Source organism: Pseudorasbora parva, chromosome 10 (assembly GCF_024679245.1).
Source record: "Pseudorasbora parva isolate DD20220531a chromosome 10, ASM2467924v1, whole genome shotgun sequence".
NCBI lineage: Eukaryota > Metazoa > Chordata > Actinopteri > Cypriniformes > Gobionidae > Pseudorasbora > Pseudorasbora parva.
In genome coordinates, this window is record NC_090181.1 from 14604772 (window position 1) to 14617053 (window position 12282).

The following is a 12282-nucleotide window of genomic DNA, read 5'->3' on the forward strand; positions in this document are numbered from 1 at the left end:
AACGAACAGGTGTGCTACTGTTACATAGCCTAATTCAACCATTGAAATGTCTTACCTGTTTAGCAGAAAAAAGCTGAAAAAAGCCTTCAAAACACGGAGTTCACGCCACCTTTAATTATCCTTGTTTTTCGCATCGCCCGGGTGAAGTCAGTTTTTTCACACCGAAGTCCAAAGACTTTTGCATTTTACAACGGATGAATCTCCAGTTGTCACTGGTGACTGTCGTTTGAACCTTTTTGGATGCGCCATCAAATTGATACCTTTAATTATATCAAGTGGTGTGAGAAAAGGCTATCTCCACTTCCAACATCCTCACATGTGATAGCCTGCTAACCCGGGGGAAATCCATCAGTACCACTGGAATTAAAAATATTATTACAAGCTTACTGCTGTAAATCGAGCTACGGTAAGCAGATCGTTTTGAACACTGGCTGGTTATGTACTTGCTCAAAAATTTATTTTGGATAATTTTTAACCCAAAAAAGTTACGGACTGCAGCTTTAACGGAGTGCAATTTTAAGTTTTATATTTCATAAATCGACCTTTAAAACTATAGCAAAGAACACATATTTGCTGATAAAAACATATAATCAACATACTGATTAAACTAAATTTGTCCCTCAATCTATTGCTGCCATGGTATCTCATATTAAAAGACTTCATTGAGTTGCATTTTTCAATTATTTAAATGAGGTTTAGTCTATATGCATGGTCAAATCAGATCAGGGTCAGAGGTCAATGAGTAAAGGCGCTGAGTGATTTATCTGAAATCAATTATCTCTTAACTCTTGAATTACTGTGTTACTGGCCACTTCACAATTTCAAAGAGGGAAGAGGAATGACTCTTTAAAAGCTAATTAACAAGTTGGTGAATTAACCTGCAGCAGGGCAGACTCCTTCAGGGACCTCTCGTGCAAAAGATCAGGTCTATCAGAACTATCACCCAACACATCTCCTGAGGTTTGGCAAAAGCAGACATTTTATTACAAAAATGTTATATTAAATGTTCTGGATCCTACAACCTAGAATCCAGAAAATCTAATAGAAGCAACAAGTGTAAACTAAACACCAAATGTGACCAAATCAAACAACCCTCAAACTAAGCGCACACAATGGAGTGGTAATCAATGGTCTACACAAATAATAGATAACAATACTTCAGATAACCCTGTTCACAGCGCTTGGTCTCTGTGGATTGAGTCTGGGTAAGCGCGTATGGAAAAATGCAGTCAATGTACATTAACTAAAGCACGAAGTGTTGCGATATTAGAGAAAAACTTCACTTCCCCCTGCAGTATATAAACAGCTTTAATAAATTTGCACTCTCCTAAAACTCAGTTTTTTGCACACACAGTATTAAACGGTTCAATATAGCACTGTGTATGGGATAATTTAAGAGTAAAGATTAGCATTTTCAAAAATGACAATTTCCACATCTAATTAATAGCAAGCCAAATATACCAACTTTAAAGTAATGCTAAAATGCCTCTGCTTTGCTTGTTTTTCTTGTCACGGTAAAAGTCATGCTGTACCTAAAGAAAAACCCACAGAGAGTCAGATTACCGTCTCATTAACGGAGATTACGGCGAGTGAAAAATTACATTGTATAACCCAGCCGTGTGGTTAAAAACCAACAAGGGAGCATGTCTGCGGAGGTCTCTGCCTGTGCCGATGTTCACAGGCGGCTGCGAGACCACAGCTGCCACCTCACAATGAACAGACAGTTCAAGTCTCCTGCCAACAAAAATAACCAGCACCCTCCCCACCTGTGGCAATTACTCACATGCAAACCAACAGCGAACAGACTGCAGGGAACATGCAGCCACAATGACGTGGCTGGGGAAGGGAATTTCATATCATTTGTCTCCTATACAAGCCGTTAGTTTTTTCCCCACAACTCCTTGATGCAACCTCGACGGGGTTTCTCTTGACATCTTTTAATGTCACTGTATTTGGTGTGTACACCTTTGGATCAATCACTTCAAAAGACTCATTCATAAAGATGTCTACTGCTGAGACTGTCAAGGCTGAGGATACAAACATGGTACAGAATGATGAATGTGGAAATCACTTCATTCACTTAAGAGATACATTTTCTCTAAAAATCTGATGTGTTCATTTACACATTTAAGTTTTCCACAAAAAAAACTTAAAAAAAATGGATAAGTGAAATTTATCCCTTATCTTATTTTTTTTTGTGTGGAAAACTTCAATGTTCACTCAGCTAAAGGATTATTAGGAACACCTGTCCGATTTCTCATTAATGTGATTATCTAATCAATTAATTACATGGCAGTTTCTTCAACGCATTTAGGGGTGTGGTCCTGGTCAAGACAATCTCCTGAACTCCAAACTGAATGTCAGAATGGGAAAGAAAGGTGATTTAAGCAATTTTGAGCGCGGCATGGTTGTTGGTGCCAGATGGGCCGGTCTGAGTATTTCACAATCTGCTCAGTTACTGGGATTTTAACGCACAACCATTTATAGGGTTTACAAAGAACTGTGTGAAAAGGGAAAAACATCCAGTATGCGGCAGTCCTGTGGGCGAAAATGCCTTGTTGATGCTAGAGGTCAGAGGTAGAGGTCTTCACGGGGCACCCGAGACCCGTGGACCCGGGATCCGACCCGGGACCCGTACGGGTTCGGGTCTATTTTTTAAATGGTCAGCCGGGTCCGGGTCGGGTCCTAATCTATTACTTCGGTTCCCGGGTCTGTTAATGTTGTAGCCTATGTAATACGTCAATCGGACTCGGAGAACACCTGGCCGTGAGAGTCAGCGCGGCTTGTGTGTTTTGTGTAACTTACAAATTGCTAAATTAGTATAAGAAAAGTGTGAGCCGGGAAATGAGGTTTAGAAATACACAACAAAAACACAAGCTCGCGCGTGGGCAGATTTAATGCATGCGCGCGGTAATAATGTACTCAAGAATATATTTCAAATCAGCAACAAGACCTCAGGTGAACTGTCACATAAATGTTTTCTGTGATGCTCAAATTGCGTAAAAAAAAGGCTCATATTTCAGGTTGCTCCAGCTGACGCACAAGTGCAGTCTTAAGCGCGTGTCATGTTTCTATGGCAACCCGAGCTTCCGCAGTGACTGTAATGACTTTAAAAATAATATGAATGAACCGTCTTGTTTAATCTTAAAGTTCTGCTAGTCAGACTTGGCTGAGAGAGATTATGGCAAATAAATAATAGTAACGCAAGCGGCCATGGCACTAAACGAGCAATAGTTATTAGTTCAAAAGGACAAACAGTCAAAGTTATTATGCGAATTAACTCATAAATCCGTCACTGTGGAATAAAATTGACTTTTACAGCTGAAATGAGTGAATTAAGCATGCTTGGAACAATTAATGAGGAATATTGTAATACATCACAATCAAAGTACAAGAAAGGGAGACTACGGCTATATATCGTTAGGTAGGTTGACTGAGACAAAGTTATTTTTCGCAGCTTGTTCATTAACTTGTTAACAGCAGTATATTGTGTAATATGAGACAATCGGGTCCAGTCGCATCTGTGTCTTCCCGGCGGGTTCGGTTCCAGCTATCAAATAATAGACGGGTCCATCTCTGTTCCGGGTTATATATTTTTGGCATTTTTCGGATCTGCACGGGTCTGGGTCCAGTTTTTGAAATAATAGACGGGTCCGGGTCGGATCTGTGTTGAACATTGCGGGTCTCTTCGGGTTCGGGTGCAAATTTTTGGACCCGTGAAGACCTCTAGTCAGAGGAGAATGGGCCGACTGAATCAAGCTGATTGAAGAGCAACTTTGACTGAAATAACCACTCGTTACAACCGAGGTATGCAGCAAAGCATTTGTGAAGCCTTGAGGCGGATGGGCTAAACCAGCAGAAGACCCCACCGGGTACCACTCATGTCCACTACTAATAGGAAAAATTGTACACAATTTGCACAAGCTCACCAAAATTTTAAAATTCGCTATAAAATTTTGCCTGGTCTGATGACTCTCGATTTCTGTTAAAACATTCAGATGGTAGAGTCAGAATTTGGCATAAACAGAATAAGAACATGGATCCATCATGCCTTGTTACCACTGTGCAGGCTGGTGGTGGTGTAATGGTGTGAGGGATGTTTTCTTAGCACACTTTAGGCCCCTTAGTGCCAATTGGGCAGTGTTTAAATGCCACAGCCTACCTGAGCATTGTTTCTGACCATGTCATGTCACACATCCTCTGATGGCTACTTCCAGCAGGATAATGCACCATGTTACAAAGCTTAAATAATTTCAAATTGGTTTCTTGAACATGACAATGAGTTCACTGTACTAAAATGGTCCCCACAGTCCCAGATCTCAAACCAATAGAGCATCTTTGGGATGTGGTGGAACGGGAGCTTCGTGCCCTGGATGTGCATCCCACAAATCTCCATCAACTGCAAGATGCTATCCTATTAATATGGGCCAACATTTCTAAAGAATGCTTTCAGCACCTTGTTGAATCAATGCCACGTAGAATTAAGGCAGTTCTGAAGGCGAAAGGGGGTAAAACACAGTAGTATGGTGTTCCTAATAATCCTTTAGGTGAGTGTGTATGTATATGTATGGTTATCAATGTTGAAAACAGCTGTGCTGCTTAATATTTTTTTGTGGAAATTGTGATCATGATTATTTGAATAGAAAGTTGAAAAGAACAGCATTTATTTGAAATAGATCAATCTTTTTTGTAACATTATAAATCTACTGTCACTTCTGATCAATTTAGATCCAAGCTGAAGTTTATTTACAAAAGTGTAAAAAGGGTTTAAAATATGTAAAATAAGTTTGACCACAGTTTTAAAAGGACAAATCTTCCAATTACAAAGGTTAATACCATCTTTAAGAGATAATAAATTTAATATAATAAAGAGATAATAAAGAGATAAAAAATTTAAACCTAAAATAACCGTTAATATTACAACAACAAAGTTTAACGACGTATTGCTAGTTTGGAGTTTCTTAATTTTATCAAATGTAGCCCTACTTAAATATACATGTGATAGTTTGGTAACTCTTACTCTCTCCTCCATACTTCAAATCACAAGAACAGCAGGAAATCGGTTTCAAGTTCAAAAGCTCAAACATCCTTGTAAAGTTACAGCTATGGAACTATAGACAAAGTGAGAGATATCTTTATCTTTCATTTTATTTCCCATCCTACCTTTTTCCATTTTGTGCATGCAGCTGGAGCATCCTGCGTTGTACGAGCAGCTCCTGCTAGAGATGGGTTGCGTGGGTCTGTAGGCATAGCTGTTGAGCCTGCAGGCTTCTCCATAGCAGGTGCCCACAGAGGTACAGTATGCCGGATGAGGGATCCCTGTAGTATGGGAAACCGAAGAGGGCAGCAGTTTTGGTCTCTGGACCCCACTAGTGCACATCGCCATCTGGGGTACTGACGATGGTGTGTGGCTTCCTGGATTTGAGCTTACGGGTAGCCCCGGAGTCCCGTGATGGGCAATGTGGACATAGTACCCAGGGTAACATGGATAGGAATGGGCACCGATGGGCATGGCTGGATGTGTCAGGGTGTGAGGAGAAGGAAGAAATCCCTTCAGAGAATGTTCATCGGTTTCTGGGAAGGTTTTCTGGCCGAGGAACAGGGCTAGTCTATGGCAGTACTCCACTGATGTCTCCTGGGAACAGCAGTAATATGATTTCACATCAGTCTCGGTTTTCTCTTCCTTCACAGGCTTCAGGGGAAAGCCGAGCATGGATCTGCACTGATATCCGGGGCTAATAAAGCCATGGCTTCCTGTGCTCCCATCCCACAATGCCTCAGTGTGGAGAGCTTGTTTCTCGCAGAGGCTGCAGCATTGCTGTGCTACTTTTAACTTGGACTGACAGGCCAAGTTGTGTTGCTGTTTACGCGATTTAGACTGTAGCTGTTTCCCTCGCACTCCTCCGCCGCTGGGTTTGCCATCTGTTTTACCTCTGCGCTTCACTCCAGAGGATGTGCTGGTCAGCTTGAGCAAGGCGGCCGCATTTAAACCGGCCAGGCGCTTGGGAGCAGGACTATTTAGAGTCTGTAGATCAATAGCTTCGGCTTCCGTCTTCGCTTTTTTGGGGTTCCGACCTTGTTCGGTCTCTCCGGTACACGTGCGTTTTCGGTTGTCCTGAACTTTTCTGGAACAATCATTATCTTTTGTTGTGTCTTTAGAGAGAGAAGTGTCTCCTTTTATCTGTTGCTGCTTCTTTGAGAGTTTTGATGTCTGTTGAGGGTCCTCTCTGTCCAACAGCAGACTGTTAACAGCCTCTGCATTCAGAGAGGCCAGCCGTCTCTGGCGAGGTTCAGGGATGAATTCTGTGTATAAGGCAGATTTATCTGGTTTCACTTTGCTTTTTGGTTCAGGCGCTGACCGGCAAGTCTTACAGGCTTTCTTGCGACACTTGCAGATTTTTGCCTTCCCGTGCATTTCCTTTACCTTGGCCTTCATGCTGTTCCTACAAGTTTCTCTCTCGTCCAAGCGCGTCAGTACAACACAGCAGTTAAGCGCGCTCTCTTCACCCAATCCATGTCGTCCCCTGAGGGGGTACAGCTTCCGGTCTCTATCTGCGGTCTTCCCTTTTATTCCCTTACCTTTTCTTCTTTGGGTAGAGCATTTTTTAGCCTTCTTTTCTGGCCAATTTCTGTCCATAGTTGTCTGACAGCTCACCTGGTCCGCAGATTCACTCTTATATCCACATAAAGAGTTCCTCTGCCGTGCATGGGTCATCACACTCTGTCATGCAAAACCTATAAAAGTAAATATAAAGCATTGTTAATTATTAATTTCCAAGCTGTAACCACTATGATTAAATAAATATATAATGTGTACAGGAGCCATTGCGAATTCCATAACCTTTACTAATTCATAATAATGCAACCGACCATGTAAACCAAAGCTAAAAAAAGCACAATCAGCACAAGTGTGGCCTCATGTGCCACTTTAATCAGGTTTCTGGTCTGGCAAGTGTTTAAAGAATTTTAATTTGGAAGGGACAAACATGGTTACTAAACTGCATAGGTGCAATAAACTATTTTCTTTTTAATGAGCATGTTGTTTTGGCCTTTTGTAACAAACATCTTTCGACATAAATTCACCACAATGAATGAATAACATTCTTTTAATATTTTAGCTTAGTAGGCAAGTACCACTTCTGATATTTTAACTTTGAGATTTTACCTAAATCATTCCTTTAGCCCATACTGGTGTCTCAAGAACTGATTACATTTGACTCTAATATACCAGGAACACTGCCATAATTAGCCTATGTCAATTATTTAAATGAGTGATGATGATGTAGTTGCTAAAATATATGCAGACCACAAACCATAATATTATGACATCATGTGTTATAACTGATTTGATAGAACCACAACGTCTGAAACTTAGGTCAGCTATTCCAATTTACATCTTGCATCATTTAAATTGATTTTTCAACCCAAAATGAACATAATCTCATAATTCATTCACCCTTGTTGTGTTTCAAAATAAGTCACATTGCAAATTACAAAAACATGTTTAACATGCCCTTTTCCATGTAAGCTCCATGACTGGACCTTTCATTAGCATTAAAACAACATGATGGGGAGTAAATGACTGGATGTTCCTACAGAGATACATGAGACACAGTCACTTGATCTCTAAATATGACAGTCATGGTGCTTCTAATAGTTTAAGTGCCCATTAAATTGTTGCTCTCCAAATAAAAACTATTTGATTGGGAATTGTTGTAGTACATAAGGTTAAATCCTTATAAACTCAAATGTCAGATGAAAAATGAATGCAATAAATATTTCTGATGATTTATCATGTTCAACATGTTTCCTCAAGACCTATTGATTAACTGAAAGGCAAGTCAGGGGTCAAACACACACAGAGATGTGACAGTAATTGGGCTCCATATGAAACTTAACACTTACTGACACAAAACACTAACTGCTTTGACCTATTGACAAGTTCCTCTTTCTTTAAAAGGAACAGAAGTCCTTGAAGCTTTCCAACTGACTCTGAAGTCAGACCTAAGCTATTATTAGTCAAAAGGAATCTTCTAATATTTGATGAATCGCTTTAGTTTTAAATATGATTTTGAGTTTTATGTTCTGTATTATTAGGATCACTGTGCTCCACCATGAAAGACAGAAGAGCTTTGAAAAAGTATGAATGCTACAGGCTTGCTTGGATTTTGTGAATAGATTCATTTATTCATGTGCTTGGTTATTAAGTTTGACAGCTGCTGTATTTGAATCTCCATCTGTCAAATAAAAGAGGTCATCATAACCATCAGTCAACCTCAGATGCATGCAGTTCTCTCCTTTACAACACACAGAGCAAGTTCAGCACCTGTGAAAGACACATTTTTGTTTCACATTCCCAAATCCAAATGGTAAAATATGGACACAAAAGGCATCTACCATAATTGACAAATGTAGCATTCTCTCACTTCAGCAACAATTCTCTTCAGCTGTCCTACTGCTCTACCCTTTAAAACCATTAACCCATGCACCAGATAAAGAGGGGAATCATTCTGTATTTTAAACCACAAAAGTGACTACTTTAAATATTTAACCAGACAAGTTATACTAAAAGTAAAATAACCAAACATACAAATTTACAGTAGAGATCAATATTAAGTTTTGTTGTTGTAGTCTAATGATCATTTTGTTGATATTATGCAACAAAAAAAGCATGCATTAAAAATATTAAATATTGGATGTGGTTATTGGATATAAAAAATAAAAAGTAAAAAAAAACCTCATTTTTAAATTTCCAATTTACCCAGAATCAGAATTAACCCAGAGAAGAAAATCTAGGTCGAAAAGCATATTACTTTTCTTCTTTTGTTTTATAAAGTAATTTAGAGATTGCTGCAATTAAATCCTGTGTGTTCACAAATGTGAAAAGCTGTAAATAAAATTTCTAAGTGCCACTAAAAACTAAATCAACAGCCTGTAACTGTGAATGACAAGTTATTGATCTGAAGGGATGTGTGGCTCATAAAATCATAGACTAAGTGCTAGTCATGCCCAATTGAGTGACAACACAAACTCTCCAGTCGAAGGTAGCTGGAGGATGAATTGTTGGCACGATATTTTGGAAAATTAGAGGTTCCCCTTCTAGTTTCAGGAAGGGTGAAGGGAAATGGACTGCTGCCCACAATTTAGCCTACCACCATTCCGGGTGTTTGGGTTTTTTTTTTTTAGGGTTGAGGTATAGCTAAGCCCGACTTTATGGCAAATAAACGGATAGCCATCTGGCGTTTCGGGCGTAAAACGAAAACGTTAAAGAGAAAACACATAGTCTTTAATAGGTGGATTAATGCGGTTTAATATGATATCTGACGCGTGGAGACGAAAGAAGTTGCTCTTTCGTGTGATTTAAAATTCAACCCTCACTCACTGTATACAAATACATGATGTTCTTCTTTCCTCCTACACTGCAGATACGGAGAAGAGGAAGGTGTGGATTGGGGAGGGGGGAACGGAAAAAACGAGAAAACACACCAGAGTGAAATGTACAGCGCGATTAAAGTAATCCGGGATAAAGGCGGCAAGCGCGTGCTGGAGGTGTATGATGATGAGAGGAGCTCGCGCGGCTCATAGGGCGTATCACACACACAGACTAAAAAAAAAAAAAACACAACAAAAAAAAAACATCGCTGTTCGCCTCACATCCAATGGTTTCTGCCACCGCATACCTCCGAACTGCGAAACCGAACCAGTAAACTCGAATCCGAGCAATTAATGTCAGTGCTGAAAATGACACTAAACGGCCAACCGTGAGAATCAAACGCCGAAGCTGGTAGCGCTCGCTCGGTCGGTCCCTGCCGAAATTTCCGAGCTTCGCTATGGTATCCTGAGCACGATGAAAGAACAGTTTTCTCAAGTCTAACTAAAAAGCGTTCCTCGAACCGAATTCACACAGCAATGATTAAGAATCATTTCATATTTCAGGCTTTTCCCCCACCAGAGAGAGAGAGCGCGAGCGCGAGAGAAAAGCGCATAACCAAGATAAAACAGATTAGTAATCCTTCATTTACCTCGTCATCCACTCACTCCGCTGATATCCCGATCAAATAATCACATTCCGCGAGCAACGAGGGTCCTGTTGTTGGGCTATTACAACAATATCGATGTTCAACAGTGAAATGAAACGAGGGGAGCACACAGCTGACAAGACACGTTTAATCGGTGACCTACTTCCGAAGTAGCGTGCTGCTCGAGATAATATTCATGCGCTGCCTTCGTGAAAGCCGCTGCTGCGCTGGGACGAGGTCTCGTTGGCATCACTCAGGTAGTTGAGTGATGAAAAATGCAAAAACGACAGGCATCTGTTGAGATTTAGACCCCAAAGCTCCGTAAAACTCACTGTTGGTCAGTGCTTGGGCTCACGCAGTGAGCAAGTGCCTTGGATCAACAGCTATTACATAATGGACAGCCTTGGACTATCTCATCATCAGCAATACTCAGAAACCAGATAATTAAATAACTGCCAAAGGGGAAAAAAGTTTGCATGAGGTTATCAGAGCTGTCTAGGCACGACTTCTAGTTTTAAAAGATTAAATTGCTCACACATAATGATATTGATCCTTTTGACTCCTACTTCCAGGAACAAGCCCTGCTACTTCCCCATTCAAATATAATTCAAACTGGTTGGTTTTTGACCTCCTTACAGAATGTTTGTCAAGTGGTCGCCTGTTTAATGCATGTAAAAACAAGTAACGCAGGTTCACACTGTAAAAGACAATCACTAGCATAATCCTGTTAGTGTCCCGATATTGGCTACTACAGAGAGATGTTACTTAAACACTCATGCTCACTTATGTTTGTTCAAAGATTGCAGTTAGATTTATGGATTTTAGTTGTAGAAGAAAAAAAAGTGTTGCTTGCCATGCATTTAGTTTGTTCCATACTATTACTTCCACATAATTATTAATACTTTCATAAAACAATACTAAAACAAGTTCACAAATAATGTTGATTAATGGAAAGAATCCCCCCCCCCCAAAAAAAAACTCTAAATCTCCAACATACACTCAAAGAGCCTTTGTTAATATACTGTCTTATATCCAATTTTCAGGCATTTTGCCTGCATTGTAAATTACAGTATCATTGCCTTGTGTTATTTTGGGGTTGGTGGAAATCTCTGTAAACTTGGTGGAAAAATCTTCTGCCAGGACGACATTATCTGTTTTTCTAGAGAATTTCTTCTTAGGGTGTACTTTTGCCCATGTTCCTGTATTATAATTACAATATGAACTGTTACCAATAAAGCACAACTGAATTGTGTTATAAACTCAATATTTTGTGTATAACATTTGGATGCTGTTGGAAACGGCTGCTTTATTTAGTGTACATTTGTTTTCTCTTTAAAGTAGACAGTATCCAATTAGACTTCTAATTAATAGAAGAACAAAGGGAAATCGGGCAGTTGAGAAGACCGCACTTTAACTTGATGGGGAAGTATATCAAGTTTTACAACTGCAGCCTGATCTCCTTGTCAAACGAAACACTATTTTAAGATAATTATCACAGAAGGATGATGATTTAAGCTTGAAAACTTTACAAAAGTGTGACTACTGACAATATGACGTCTGAGAGAAATGGCTTTCGACAGGGATGGGCAGTATTTCAGATACATGTATTTAAAATACGTATTTGAAATACAAAATACTATTTTGTATTTTGTATTTTAAAGCCTTTGGAAAAAATCGAATGTATTTTGTATTTAAATACATTTAAGATGAGTATTTTTGTATTTTCAAAATACTCAAAATACTTTAAGCCAGTCAACCTCTTTATCAGGAGCTGTTTTCATGCATCTACTAGTTCAGACCAGACACGCCCCTCCCCCCAACCCCCAACATTCAGTCACGTGAGCCGCAGCTGCCTTTACAACCCAGCCTTGGATCGGCAACTTCACAAAATTGTTGGAATAAGGTGAGGATGTCATCATGGTCAATTCTACTTGTTGATTAAAGCTTATTTTGCTTATAAGATTAGCTTGTCAAATGTGTTTGAAGTATTAACGTTACTGCATGTTAGGGATGGGTGATATCATATGACAATACATATCATAGATTTGCAGCAATGATATAAAATGTGAATCGATAGAACTTTTTCTAAATCGTTTACATAGATAGGCCTATCGTGCTAAGCACATAAATCTGTGCAGCTTTTAGTGGGCAGGAATAATTGGAATGTTGTGGGAGTGGAAAAAGAAGCGAGGGCGAATGAGTTATTGATGTAATTTGTGTTATTATAACTGCCGCGAAAGGAAATTCAAATTCACACACCCAT

General features: G+C 39.6%; 1 protein-coding gene across 4 annotated transcripts in view; it reads right to left on the reverse strand.

The window, feature by feature from the left end:
* The window catches only part of bahd1 (bromo adjacent homology domain containing 1), a 47309-nt gene that overhangs the window by 10494 nt on the left and 24533 nt on the right, over positions 1-12282 (reverse strand). For 2 of the 4 annotated variants that reach the window (XM_067455260.1, XM_067455261.1), the window contains one exon: positions 5164-6735. In XM_067455260.1, the coding sequence (XP_067311361.1) occupies positions 5164-6715 (1552 nt within the window). In that variant the 5' untranslated portion in view covers positions 6716-6735. The other 2 variants (XM_067455262.1, XM_067455259.1) reach the window with 2 other exon arrangements.